Source organism: Numida meleagris, chromosome 11, assembly GCF_002078875.1.
Source record: "Numida meleagris isolate 19003 breed g44 Domestic line chromosome 11, NumMel1.0, whole genome shotgun sequence".
In the NCBI taxonomy this organism is placed as follows: Eukaryota; Metazoa; Chordata; class Aves; order Galliformes; family Numididae; genus Numida; species Numida meleagris.
This window is the reverse complement of record NC_034419.1, coordinates 6,422,661-6,437,896: the sequence shown is the minus strand read 5'-3', so window position 1 is coordinate 6,437,896 and position 15,236 is coordinate 6,422,661. Positions and strand designations below refer to the sequence as shown.

The following is a 15,236-nucleotide window of genomic DNA, read 5'->3' as shown; positions in this document are numbered from 1 at the left end:
GTGTTACAAAGGGTTCTTCTCACTGGGTTTAGTTCAGATCCTAAATAGCACTAAAACATACTTTACAGAAAATTAACAAACATCTACAGAACATAAACAAACACATACTGAATACAAAGTATAGACCTAGCTCGTGCTAGACTACTCATGTAAAGAGATTATGTGGAAGCATTACTTTCTATTCCTCAATCATCAACATAGGATTTTTCTGCAGAAGTAACTCCTGTAGAAGGAAGACCTGGCTGCATTGCTTGGTGCAATAAATACAGAGCTGCTGGACCTGCACTTAGGAACAGGTTGCAGTTGCAAAAAGAGGTCTGGGCACTTGGCTGTTCTCACTTTACAGCAGGTGTGTGCTTGGGAATTGGTCCTAAGTCTGAGCCTCACAGATGTGCACTGAGACCATGGCCCAGCTGCAAGGAGAGGAGGAAGCTCGGTTGTGCAGGTATACGTCTTTGGACAGAAGATGTGTATGAGGTCTCGGACAGCAGTGTGCCCTGCAGAGTGTCTGCCTTAAAATGCAGATCTGGGGATAAGTTTTGCCACATCAGATAAAATATCGCATACCGTATCACTGCAGTTTTCCTCATGCAATAGATAGGCACGCTTCTCTAATGTGAAAGTATTACTGAGAAGATGGAAGGGTGGAACTGTAGTGATGGCCTTCAAATTTTATGAGTCTTTGTGATTTTTTCTTGTCCTTTGAACTTCCTCCAGTGGAATTCAGAAATTTGTATTCATGTCAGTGCTGAACTGCAGTCTCCTCGTTGTTGACTTTTGTTTTTGAGCTCACGTAGATTTTTTAGTTAAAACAGGCATAACTGTCAACTGAATTCACTTTTAGATTCCATGGGAAAGCATACAGACAACCAGATGTGAGTAATCACAAACTAAGCACAAGTTAGGCGTCCAATCCTAATGCTAGAGGTCAAAGTTTTCAGTTCAACTGTTCTTAGAAACATGTTGAATTAATAATTAATTTTCTTCTTAGAAAATCCCCTTGATGAAGCATGCCGTTACAAGTTGCTGTCTTGAATTGGATTTATTGAATTGGACTTTCTAAGAAGCCCTCATCCTTCTTGATTCCTTGCAGCCCTCTCTGCTATTCTTTAGAACAATGGGCTGGAAAACACATAGAAAGAGAAATAAAGTTTTGTTGTTATAGTTCATAGAAAATGGAAAAAACAACATACGAGAGCAAAGATGTATTTGTACCACTTTTTCTTATGGTGAAGAGGGTCTACAATAAAAGCAGAAGAACGGATGTAAGCTGAAAAAACCCAAAACATTCCTTGCATTGTTTTGAACTAGTGCTGTGTTGAACCTTACCCGCAGTGTTTCTAGTGGGTGGGAACACCATATTAGATGTTCAGGAGGTGTTACTGCTTGTCAGGGTGGGCACAATTGTTTTGTCAGAGTATGCACAGTGAGAGGTGATGCTGGGGTAACTTTGAAGCAAAGGTATAATCTACACCGTGTTGTTAGCTCCTATAAATTCCAATGCTTGAAAAAGCACATTATTTTCCTTAGTTTCAGGGTTTGTAGTACCTGAATACTGGTCATGAACTCAACTAGGCTGGCCTTCATCTGACACTTAAGGAGTTAATTTAAAAGTCATTGAACGTGCTTGTCCCATGACTGCCATGGTGTAGTTGCCAAGAAGAGCTGGTTAGAATCCTCTCCAGTTGCAACTGTCCATTGATGTTTTCAGAGATACTGAATATTTCTAATTGCCCCTTTTTCATCTTCTAAAGCTCTCGACAAATGCGTTTTGATAATTTGTGTTGGTAGTTGTAGAGCTTACATTGACACTGATGAAAATATTCTGCCGTTAATTAAGGATCTGATCTCTTCAGGTGATGCTTAGGAATGGGAGTTATCTTGGAATGGAAGATATCTGTACTGTCTCATATTTGTATTGCACAGCCGTGTACTGAATAGATTGATGTAAATAGGACTTGTTGTTAGTCTTATAGGAAACGGGTGCAATCCTGGAATGGAGAAACAGCTTAGCCTGAATCTGTGAAATTACCTGTGAGCCAGCGTCCATGTATGGCCTGAAACAGTCGATTCTGCGTTGCATCTTTATATAGTTGTCCTCATCAGCTCGGTGTCAATCTTAACAATAAATTTTAACAGTATTTTTTCCAGTTATCCTGTCTTTGAGTTAGTTCTGCTGGGCTGATAATAACAATGATTATATTTTGCTGTGCTCCATATAGAAAAAGAGTTGCAGACTCAAGCTAGTGGCGGAGGAGTTAACAGGCTGGTGAAGCGATCAGTCTGCAGCTGTGTAATGACAAAACTATGTGGTAGGTCTTTCTTGTTTTTGTGAATTTGAGCATAGTCATTATAAAATGAGAACTCTGCAAGTGTTATCACATGGGTCTGAGTCAGGAATTTTGGTGAGCATTGCACAGAGCGGGTACCAAAGGCTGGTCCTTGGGACCACTGTAACCACAGCCGTTGGAATCTGGATGGCAGTTTTCAAGAGAGGAAAGATGCATTGTTCTGCATCTTTGCAATTTGGTTGTTGCAGTCTGTGTTAGACTCTTGGGCCATTGATCATGAATAACTTTTCTGGTTTTGGTTTTATTTCAAAAGTGCTCTACGTGACAGGTGCAAAATGACTCTAGAATACTAATGATACCTAGCCAGAGAGGATAGTATTTTGTATTTTCACTAGAATTGCAAGGTTTTGTGGTGACGTTGTTAATTTTTTTACTTTCAAATTAGTCCTTCATTTTCCCTGAGTGAGTACTATTACATGGCCAAAGAGGCAGTGTGAGGAAGCCCAAAATAAAATTACATGGTGCTACCTGCTGTCTGTGGTTGCTATTAAAACAAGTAATTCTGCAAAGTGGTACTTCTGCACTAGAGCACAAGTTTATGTAAACCAAGTGGCTTCTGGTACAATCTATGAGAAAAACAGATCAGTCGTTCAACAGTGTAAAATGAGGGAAAGTTGTAAGGAGGAGAGCACTGGTACTGAAGAAATGAGACTGCTTGAGCTAATGGACACGAGTGTAGAGGTTGCGATTTGAAACACCGTATTTGATATCAGATAGAACTGCCTCCATCGGCATGTCCTGCTTTGTTTTACTGGCTTGTAGATTTATTATGTTCATGAAATTTTATTTCCTTGCTCTGTCAGCTATCCTCAGAAAAGAAAAAAAAGGCTTTCTCTCTTGAAAGACACGTAGTTTGTTTATTTCTTTTGGGAATGGGTGGATTTGTGTTGTATCATTGCAGCTGTTTGGGGCAAAAGTGCATTATCTTGTGCTGTCTCTTCCTTCTTTGGTTTCCTGTTATTCCTCCAAAAACTTGCATTTCCCCACCAAAAACTGCACTGTACTCTCTCCAAAAACTGCTGTTTTAGAATTACTGTTAAAAATGAATAATTTATGTAATGCTTAGTTTATGAAATATGCCCAACTTTCTCCCACAAGCTTAAATTGACTGTAAAAAAAAATAGCTATTCACAGTATCTGATCTCTTCTTAGTACATGACTCCTAGCAGGTTTAGGGAAGAGCCTTACTTTTTTAATTTCTATTTTCACCTGAATCATATGCTTAGTTGTTTTCTTGTGCTCTCCTGATCTAATCACCTGCCTGATCCTTGCTCTTTGTGTTTAAGTGAACTGCTCAGGGAGAGGATAGACCTAAAGGAGTTTCCACGATGCTGTCTGTGAGTGGCATGACAAGATGCAGTGGAGATATTCCCCATGTAAAGGCAAGCAAGAGATCTGTCCCACCTTCCATTTTCATTGAAAAATGAAGTTGGGTGGATTAAAAAAAAAAACAACAAAAACATCAAACTGAAGAAAAACAAAGGAGGTTTGCATGGCCTGGAAAATACCTTGCTTTGCAGTAGAACTGCAAAATTCCCTGCAAATTCCATTTATCACTCTAAAATCAGTTTCTTCTTGTACGTCTGTCGTCTAGCTCCCAGAAAGACAATCTGCTTAAAATAACTTCATAATGTATATGAAAATGATGATTTTTTCTATTATGGATGGTGCCTGTATGAATTATTTCTCTGCAGTTGGGCATGTCCAGGATGTAACTGACACTGCGAACCAATCTTCTGTAGTTTATTTTGTGTCCAGCGGTCATGATACATAATTTAGATCTGACCTGTTGTATACCTTTTCTCTTCAATAGATACCTGCATAAGTGGAGTTTACATTTGTGGGTGCCTAATACTAGCATGACAGAGGGACTTTCTGTATTGTAGGCAGGTAGCTAATTCTCTGCCACTTAAAAGCAAACAAACAACTTCTCCACAAGTGAACAAGCAATCTATAAACAAAAATCCCAACAACCAATGATCAGTGACCTTTCTGTAAAGCAATGGTAAGAAGATTTGTCGAATCCTCCTCTCTCAGGTCCACTAAATAACAGGCAAAGTACATTGCAAGTTGCTGAAATTGCTCCAGAGTAGCTTAAGTTGTAGGAGCCTGCCTGGCAGCCCCCAGGAGCCGAGATACACGGGTGGTTATGACAATGCTGAACTTTGGAAAGTGATGTGAATATTTTGAATTACTATGAGAAATGAAGAAAAGCCGAAGAGCAAGGCATATGCTGCTAGGTGGTGTCCTTCACCTGTAGCCAGCAGGCTCCAGAATTGCTTCAAGCTTTTTCACTTATTCACGTGAAGTCACTTCTGGACCTAATGCATGAATCTACTGGGAAATTCTGGCCAATGTTATGCAGAAGATGAGATTTACCATCACAGTTGTTCATTTTGGACTGAAAATCTGTGAAACTAATGATTAAAAAAATTATTTTACTTCAGATGTGCCGACTTGCTTGGCACTGATTTACTTGAAACAGACTTTTTGGGAAATAAGTTTTCAAGCAGCACTGAACTCGTGCCAAGAGGAAATGAGTAAGCTCCTACCTAGAAATAGGCAGAAGAATCTACACAAATGCTTTAGCATGGAAATATGGATGTCTGGAGTCTGTAAGAATGATCTTACCCTCCCCTCCTCTCCCCTCCGTTCCTTTATTTATAGCTTCTTTGCCATGATGATATTCTGACATATCAATTTACAATCAACAATTTACATCCCTTTTACATTGTTTTCTTACCAGGTTCATAGACAGGGTTTTGGAAAGTCAGGAATTGGACAGGATAGTTATGATTTTTTTTTGTTTGTTTGGAGGAAACCATGAAATCTGTAGGTAGCTCTGTATCACTTACTAAGATGCCTGCACAGTATGACCGCTCTTCTTGTGCCTTTGTTACTCAGTCACAGTTTAAAGTATCAGTAGGAAATTCCACCTCAAATGTACATTTCAAGGCCAGAAATCATTATTGTGATCCTTTTGCTTGAATGTCACTCAGCACCACTTACTTTGCCCAGTAAAGTACCTGTACTTTGCCCTGAAACCAAGGCTGAACCAGAGCACATATTTTAGAAAACATGTAAGTCCTTTGTATTGCTTTTAAAACTGACATAAGTGTGCTCAACAGCTTTGAGATGTGGTAAACGATCAGCCTATAGATGAGGCTGGACTGAAGCCATAAAATATGATACATAAGCTGATTTTTTTAGGCCTGAAAGCACTGAGCACATTGAGCAGAACTTGCAGATGCTTTCATTCCACTTGTGATCTTCAGCCACTCCTTCCCCTCTGCAGTTACACTGAGTGTTACTGGTGTCTGTGGAAACACAGATTGGTGTTGGTATTTTTCTGGCAGACCATCAGAAACACACTGCTAACGCTTTCTTTTTCTCTTTTGGTTCCTATTTCCAGGAATACAAACGCGTGTAAGCCATCAGCAACCTGTTGCCTAACGGAAGCAGCGCCCTCTGGCTTTTTGTTTCTTCTGCTGACTGCGTGTTTGATGCTGTACGTCATAATAGTTTCCAGTGCAGCCAGGTTACTAGCACTGTTTTCACTTCATTAGGTGCGTATGCTTGCAAAGATTTCCCACTGTTGGCTTTTCGAGTTTTACTTGTGTGACATTTATATTCTTATTAAATCTTGATGTTTGCATGAGATGTGAATAATCTTGCCTGATTTATAATATAATAATCAGGTAATTAAACCATAAGTCATTAACAGGTCATAAAATGAATATAAAAATCTAACAAGAATATTGTAATGTCAATTGCATAGCTCACAGACATGAAAACATCTGTTTTTACAGGGAGTTTTTTGTAATTCATTCATATCTGTTTGTTTTGTAAGCTTTGTCAGGTGCATCAGGGATGTGACTTCAGGGTAACTGCTCTGTTAAGATGCACAGTTTAATTTTAAAGCCTGGGTCACCTGGGACTCTTGAGAACTTTGTCTACTGCAGCATTCGTGACATCTGCCAAACTGCACTGCAAGCATCTCTGCTTAATGCTTGCACTGCTCCTGTGAAGGAGCTGAGCATCACTTCAGTGTTACAAACCAAAATACTGAGCTGTGGAGGGAATGAACCAGAACTGATAGACAGTGTTTTAAGTGGAGCACAGATATATGAGATTTAGATCCAAAAATATGAATTTTAAAACCTCTGTGTAGCTGGAGATTAAAATCAATAGCTGTGCTTCTATCTAAGGTCAGGAGCTGCCCACACTGAAGCCTGACTAAGGGCCATTCCACTTGCCTCCCTGGGGGGCTCTGGAGCTGGATCTCTGCTCACCATGTACCCCACAGCACATGCAGCTTGCACTGACAGGACCAGAGCCCACAGAATCCCCGGATTTGCTTTGGGATCAGGTACTACAGGATGAAGTGTTTCAATGTGTAAGCTCTCTAGTGAATTCAAGGCCAGGTTGGAGGGGGCCCTGGGCAGCCTGGTCTAGAGGCTGACAACCCTACCCATGGCAGAGGGTTGGATCTTGATGATTTTTAAGGTTCCTTACAACCTCAGCCATTCTGTGATGTGATGATCTGGCTTCTACAGGACATTTTAGTGACTCTAAGGGTACATCCAGGTGTCCTCCTTTACAATCCTGTGCCAGTCTCTGTGGTCCCAGTGAAAGCTGCTTTGAAGGCATGGATGCAGACAGGCTGTAATCCCCTGGGCTAGAACTATCTCTGCTGCAGGACTGTGTGTGAATCCTGTCTGCATTGCAGCTGGTTGCCAGGAGGTTTAACTGTTAAGCCCTAAATTACCAGTCAGTGTGATGGATTGTAAAAGGGTTACAATCAAAGGGGAAGTCATTAGTCCCTTCTGAGGATTTCCTTCTTGAGTACCACCAAATCATTTTTCTGGCTTCCTAAGTAGGTAGAGGGGGTGAGACATGAATTTATCTTTCTCTCTGGCATTCTTTTCTGCAGGATTATTGGTACACAAACAAGAGATAATCAATGACCGAGAGACAGGAAACATTCTAATGCTGGGGTCAAGACAACTGTGGTTTGGATATTGCTGCATGCTGCACTTCCAGGGACTTGGGTTTTATTTCAGAAGAGAAACTCTAATGGTAGCGTGTGAGAATAATGGGTGCTTGTACCAGCACACTGGGCAATCTCAGGACCTTTTTAAATGCATGGCTGCCAGAGACTCAGAGCACAGAACAGTACGTTTGAAATGGTTAAAAAAGAAAAAATTGACAAAGTAGGGGTTTCTGGATGCAGGCAAAAATAACATTGTTATCTTAGAAACGCTGCACCATTTCATATCCGTGGCCTGAAGAGATGAAATCATGAGGACGAGAAGGAAATCCAGAATCTGGAATCCTTACTCTGTCTATATCATCAACCAGTCACAGTGTTCGATAGCCTCAGTTTATAGTACAGTCTACATATTTAGATTGTTGTCAGCAATTATGGTTAATCTCTTGGTGAGTAATGTTGCAAGTTTGCTCAGCTATGGTTTCTGCAATGATGCTGGCTATCTGGGATGTAAAGCATTTGTTACTCTGAATGTATAGCTTCCTAAGCAACTGCTGTCAGGATAAATACAAAATGTTGAAAATGAAACTGCTCTGAAGTACTTAATTGTTGCTGCTCTGCCAACTACTACTAAAAAAAAGCATTTAGTGCGGACTTAAAAGGAGCTGTACAATTGGGTAATGTGTAAGAGAGGTGCATATGAGCTAGCTTAGGAAGAGCTGGAAGCACAACAAGGCTGTTAGCAAGCAGTGCAATGAAGAAGTTTGTCTCATTGCTGCTCAGGGTAGAAAATGCACGTTTGTATGACCATGTTGTAGTAACAATCCCCAAAATGATTTCTTTTGATTTTAAGAGGTGTACCTCATTGTACGTGGTATTACTTTCCATTCAGAAAATTAATGAAAATTATAATTAAGGACAGTTACACAAGGCTTAAAATGTGTATAAATATACAAAGGAAGCCAGAACAGCACAATTTATCCAAGAGTATGTTGCAGTTTCTTGACCTGTTTTTTCATTCTTTGGAAGGATTCAAAAATGGCTGAAAAAGGTGATTGATTTGTTCATCTTTTCTCAAAGCTTTTAACAAAGATATCTCTTAAAGCTCTTGAGTAATTGGAGGAAGGAGCAGAAATTGTGAGTTAAACCCCAACTGAGCAGCTGGAAACAAAGGAAGTCATAAAACTGTTCCCGTAAGAGATAGCACACCGGCATTGAGGTGTGAGTTTGAGGCAGTGCTGTCCTCATGGCTCTGCCTGCAGCGGCCACAGCCCTGCTGCAGGACAAGGGGTGCAGCAGTGAGCAGAGGGCCGTCCTGCTGCAGGACCTGCGTGCCATCACTTCAGGGGACCATGGGTAACAGGTACAATACACTGCTTGTTGCAGGGGCCATCTGATACCTTGAGATTCCTGTCCCTGCTGGTATCTGTGCTGAAAAAGAAAGCCACTCTCGGTGTTTCTAGTAGAAGTTGAAAGCCAGAAATGAAGAGTATGTTGAAACCTGCCTTCAGAAATTACTCAGAGAGGACAAAAGGCTTCTTATTGAGGGTAAATCAGGACTGTAGGCAGTACATTCGAGGATGCTTCGGGTTACTCTGTCAAAATATGAGTATAGCATGCAATTGTAGGCTTTTGAACAGGTTTTCCCATTATGCAGCTGTAGGGACAGCAATTTAATTAAAAAGAGAGAAAGATATAAATGTATTCTGTCTCTCTACAGATATGTTCAGATTTAGAGATGGTCTTTGCTTTAGAAGTTTAATGGTATCTTGAGCCCTTCTGTTCAAATAAAATTCCGTGTGAGGTTGCTAGGTTGCTGCTTCACATCACTGTGAAGACCAAGAGCCAGGCTAAGGAAGAAGCCCTAAGTAAGTGAATACATGCCTAATTTTAATAACACTATTTCCCACCTTGCTATAGTTTCATGGTGCTGGTGATTTAAGAAGCAGCCGGACACAGGGCTGTATATTATTCCATTAATATATGTAGCAAGACTTACCAGGGAGAGGAACATAAACTAGCTCGCCCACTCACCGTTTATATCCTAGCTAGGTAATACTGTAACACAGAAAATAGCTGTGTGTTCTGGCTGCCAGATAATACTCCTGGACCTGCTAGTGCAATCCCACCGAAGCCAAGCTATAATTCTGATGCATCTTTAAAGAGACTGCTGATTTTTAAAGGGAAATAACTCATGGGGATGGAGCAGCTACCACCATGATTTCCAAGTAGTAGATGTATGGCTGAGCACCTTGCTAATATTGCCTGTGCACTGTGCATCTTTATGATATGGGGAAGAATGCTCAGGTTTTCGTGAGCTGATCCAGCCCTTGCTGCAGCTGAAGGAAATCCTGCAGTGAGCTTTTGCTGAGTGCATTCAAAACCAACCAAGATTGCAGTAAAAGATATAAAATGATGTTTTGTTACCTGCTGTGTAATTTACCTGTTTTATCTCCTTTGCAATACCCTTTCATAGCCTTGACTATTTTAGGTTTTCTGGGTGTCACTGTTTTAGTTTATATAGAGTCTATGGCTGCAGGATTCTCTCCTTAGCTGATAGTCCTTTGTAGAAATAAAAATGCAGTAGCAGCAGGGACACCCAGGCTGTTTTTAGCTATCTCCCCCAGCTGCCTTCACAGCTTGATTGGGAAAAAAATATTTAGTGTCCCTACTGATCTGCTTTGTCTTTGTTGGTGATGGTTTGGAGCTTTTTAGTCATTTGTTTGCTTTTTATTATTTCTTTTAATAGGGTTGATGGTACTTAAAATAGAGTATCTGTCTTGACCCCTCCCCGCCACACACTGTTTTTCTGCTCTGTCTTCCTGTGATCTCTTTGCTGTCCCCAGTGCTGTAACTACTCTTTAATCCTCTGGAGCATATTCAACAGTTCTTTTATGTGTGCAGAGTGAACAATTCCTTTTTGTAGGCTCTGTGCAAATGTTTCCGTCACGGCTCTTTGAGCACATGTGGTAGCTCGCCATTGGAGGGCAAAATTCTTTATTCCTTACAAAGTGCTTGCTGTTTTAAGATTAGAGAGCTGCAGATTAAAACGAAAGTAGCAAATCTGTGCTCGCATGGTATACAGGATCTGCGCCACAGCCCTGCATGAGGGCTTGGATATTTTTGTCCATCTGCATTCCAGAGCAACGATTTTATAACTTTGCAGCATAACCTATTTTGTAGCACCGTCATTGATGGCTTTTTTTGTATCAACAGGCCTGTGGAAAAGGATTCATGGGATATAAAGATGCTTACTGCAGGAAAAGCTCAAATGCTGCAGCCAGCATGTGTATCGTATTCTCTCTGCGGTTTTTAATATAAACTAATGTTAATACTCAAGTGAAAAACGGAAGTGCATAAGCACAACCTGAAGCAATATTACAGCTCTCTGCAATCTTCCTTATTTATTTGCAGAATTTATCATGTAAGCAACTGCATTGTCATAATTTCCTATGCTAGTGTTGGTAACAATTAAATTTTAATTACCTGTGTATATCCTGAAATAAACATGGACTATGGAAGACACACGTATTGTGTGCAGAGGGTGGAAAATGAGTACTCCATATTTGGTTCTGAAGCAGCGATTGTAGTCTTTGGCTGGATCTGTACTGACATGGGTATATTCACCGACTTAGTCACCAGAATACATTAGAGCATCATAATGGCCACTTTTGTTAACTCTGTTCATTGTCTAATGGAACATGATTACTGTTGGTTCGTGGAGGTAGAGCTTCAGTGTGGCAATTTGCAGTCCCAGGCAGTGTCCTGGAAGTTGCATGGGCAGCTCTGGAAGTGATGGTCTGGGGACATGCTGCTAGGTGGACATTTACAGAGCCAAGGGCTTGGTGTGTGGTGTGCTGTCCTCTGCAGGTTCTTCCTTGTCACTGCTGGGGGAAGCCTGGGAGGTTCCACCCCAAGTTAGAAGCAATGCAGCTGGTTCTAGTGGCAGGCTTGTTCTGCTGACACTTTGGCTGAAGAGCAGAGACCTCTCCTTGCAGAGCTTTTCAAAATCCATCTGCTGAAGGGCAAGGTTCGTGACTGTCAGAGACAGCAAGTGAAGGATTCTCCGTGCTCAGACTGGGGCACGATGCATCGCTGGGAATCCTACTCATAGGGACTGAACAACATCTGCCTCAATTATTCTAATCCATCATATAAAAATGTGAGGCGTTTGGTTCAGACAAAGGTTTGGTGTGTTACTCATCATTCTAGAACTAGAGTTTGAATTAAGCTTGGCCAAAATCCTAATGCTCACGTGAGCACTTCTCAGCTCCGGATGAGTACAAGGCAGGTCCAGAGAACAGGACCCTGCAAGTCTGTGGAAGGGATGAGGAAATATCTCTTGGGGCAGATTCAGGTTGTCAATTAAAATTTAATGATAGCCTTTGGCAATATGAGAGTGAGAGCTGGATCTAAAGCTTTTGTTCAGTCCTATAAATAAATTAAAGCCAAAAGGCACATTGGTCATCATTTAAAAGACAGCTTTTGCCGGTAAACATGGTTACATCATGTATTAGATTATGGAATTGTGAGTACAACTGTACAATGAGAGAAAATTAAAAATTGGCTTCAATTCTGTATGATAAATGTGTACGGTGGCTGAATAAACACAAGCAATAGGGTTGGAAGGAGCTGGTTCCTCACTGTGCTGGTTGCTGTCCTGCACAGGGGGTGGGGAGGTGAGAGGAGAGGTGCAGGGTTTTTTTTGGATCTCAATAATAAAAAGGCCTGACAACAAGCAGCTTAATGAGATAACTGCTTTAATAAGATAGTAATGAGAAGAGCATAGAATGCAAACAGATCTTACATCCCTTTAGATGTTGGGCTCCCTGTGTTCATGCAGTATTAGATGGAGCCCAGAAAGGATTTTCCCCCAGCACGCTGTGCAGAGCAGATCTTCTCTGTGGAAAGAAGCTCTCCCTTTTGGTCATTCTAGCTGATATACGATTTCCTTGCAAGAGAACAACTCTGTTTCTAAAGGATGTTCTCATGAGAACTTGGTGAGTGATGTGGCTGAGCATGTCCTGCATCCGTGGAGACTGTGCAGCGCAGCATGGGCCTGCATCTGCTCAGGTTAAGCTGTTGTGTGCATCACTAACTCCTAAATGTGCAGAAGGCCTAGTCAGGATCAACATATTCCACCCTGGGATCCACTTACAATTTACCTTTCCCAAAGGTATTACAAATTGCAGGTTACACAAATTGCATTTGGGCTCCTCAGGCCCAGAGCACGAGGCCCAGCAGGGCAGACCCTGCCTGTTTGAGATCATTGGCTGCCTCCACACAACGTCTTCTGCAAAGGGTGACACTGCGGGTGAAAAACGCAGCTTAGCATCAGCTGCATAGAGCCCCACTGCCTGCTGGCTTACTCATTGTTTCGAGTGGAACAAGCAAGGAGAAATCTTGAAACAGCACTGCCCAACCTCAAAATAAATAAATGAGACAACAACAACAAAAAAAAAAACCACAACAAAATGTGAAGATCTGATTGTGTCTTGGTAATAGTGTCACTCCTGAGAGTACTGGCACCAGCAGGCTTGTTGCTAGGCAAAAGCACAAAGGGCTGCTGCAGTAGTGCTCCAAAGAGGAGCCTGCAGATTTGGTTCTAAGAAGAAGCTGAATTTCAGTAGGGACATTTGCATATTTTGTGTCTGGAGCCGGTGTTTGATTTCAATTTTAAAAGAAGTCTGTAATTTCCCCTGCCTGACTGTTGTGTTTTAGCTGCTGCACTATTCTGTTGCCTGCCATTAATTTTTCCCCACTGTAATTAACATACATAAAATCAGGTTTCTAGTTTCTTCTTTTTTTACGAGGGTGGTTGCTTTGAATACGATTGCAGTGCCATGGCTTTTCACAGCACATATGTTCATCATCTTACATAGTTAAACACGTGTTATTAAAATGCAATAACAGTAACATCACAGAGTTACAATTACATTATAAAAACATCCTCTGCATGGAATAATGGTACTTGGGGGACACAGGGAAGTACAGGTTTTTGCATCTTGAAGGTTTTACCACCACAATGATGTCTTTCTAGGAATGCCATGAGACTTCTGCAGTTCTCTTACAGAGTTACATAATAATAAAAAATCTTGGAAGGTAACTCATGCTTAAATTGTGGTGACTTAATTTAAGCAATTTGAGCAACTTTTTTGAGTTATTGCTGATAGCTGGAAGATCTCAGCTGTTGAGAGAGTTAACCAGTGCATGTATGCTGTATGCATGCATACATGAACAACATACATGTTTCTGTGAGAGCCCATGTAAACCCACCTGGAATACGGCCCTGTTAAGTGATTGGACATCACCACTGTTTGTCTCGCTTTTCTCAGTGGCGGAGAGGCATGGTAAGATCCCAAAGCTGACTTTACTTTTCACCCTTACTGGAGCTAGAATTACAAACCAGGAATTTCAGCCTCCAGGCCTGGAGAAGTATTAATTACATACATAGTCCTACAGTTTGAAGTGTAAGTGGGAATGTATTTTTTAAGACACTGAGTTTTGTGTGTTGAGAGTCTATCCTGGCTGAGTTTTACAGCAGGACAGCAAGAAGCAGGTAGAACTTCGGTACACTTTGTGGCAAGTTTTTCTCCTTTTAGTAGAAGATCTGAAAGGTAGATGATGTGCTGGCACATGCTGAGGGTCCTACAGACACACCAGGCAGTGCTTAATACCCTTGGTAATGGCTGGTCCATTACTTGCTGTAGTACATCCTAAGATCCCATATAAATACACAGAAAGAAAGGCATTTCATTTACACAGAATATTAAAGGCATTAATCAGGAAATCAATGTGCAAACTTCTTTACATGAATAAAAAAAGAAAAAAGCAGTTGAAGACAAAATTGACTGCATGTAATAGTATGAGTCAGATATCTCTGGGCAATTCCATAGAGATGGCTTCAGCATTTATATCACTTACCTCTGTGATGTCTCAGCCAGTTCTGGCACGCAGCTAAGGAGGGAATAGATTATTGCACAACCAAATGAAGTTATTAAAGTAATGTTAGTATCATTTCTTATTTATTTTTTAAAAAATAAACTTAAAGTGGTCATCTGACAATTAGTTTTTGTGCAGAGCTAGCTCAAAACTGATCTCAGCTGCTGGACAGAACTGTGCTGTGGGGAGACTTCTGACAAAAGGACTTAGGAGAAAGCCTATGCCTTGCAACCAATTGTGGTCTGGAGTTTGGGTATGTTGCTACATTTTTCTGCTTTGCAAGCCTGCCCTGAGGGGTGCTGAGGACTTCATTAGTATCTTAAGCTGCAGTAGCGGGGAGGATCTTTCCTCAGTTCTGCAGCTGATTCCCCTGCACATCAGTTTCCTTCATCCTCCAGGCTCTCCCTTGGGGTGGCCAATGCAGCCCACGAAAGAATACCGTGCCCTATGCAGAATGGTGCCATAGGTAACCACCCTCAGTGCAGCTGGGGCTGCTTGGGTCTGTGTATTTGTATGCAGGTATATATGTGTGGTCTTCAGCATACTTAGAAAGTGTTGTCCACAGCCATTGTCATGATAGAGCCCTACTGCAAGGCTTGTAGTATAACTTCCAAGCCAAGATGCAAATCTGCAACAGATTGCATCAGACAGCATTACATGCTGATGTAACCCCCGCAGAGGCCATCAGCAGAGAAGCAAGCAATCTGGCAGCAGCCGAGTTAGTGAAATGTGTGGTAGCAGGCCAAACACAAGGGCTGGAGTAATGCATTGAATATAATGCGTTCATCTTTATTGCAGTTTGTAAGGAGACATGAGACAGGAGCATGGCACTGAGGTTTTGCTCCACAGCCAGCAGGGTAAGAGCTACTTGTGCAAAAGTGCTAGTGCTGATGCGGGCAATTTTTCAGACAGCTGTTTGCTTTAGCCTCAAAGCTTCTGACCTGGACTTCCAT

At 41.4% G+C, this 15,236-nt stretch overlaps 1 protein-coding gene across 9 annotated transcripts in view; it reads left to right on the top strand.

The window, feature by feature from the left end:
* Window positions 1-15,236, top strand: part of CARD19 (caspase recruitment domain family member 19) — a 73,049-nt gene that overhangs the window by 43,581 nt on the left and 14,232 nt on the right. For 8 of the 9 annotated variants that reach the window (XR_002442662.1, XR_002442663.1, XR_002442666.1 and 5 more), the window contains one exon: window positions 5,764-5,917. Coding sequence is in view for 1 of the 9 variants with exons in the window: in XM_021409979.1 (XP_021265654.1) it covers window positions 5,764-5,804 (41 nt within the window). In the remaining 8 variants the exon portion in view is untranslated. Of the gene's footprint in view, window positions 1-5,763; window positions 6,010-15,236 lie in introns of those variants that run through there. The other variant, XM_021409979.1, reaches the window with a different exon arrangement.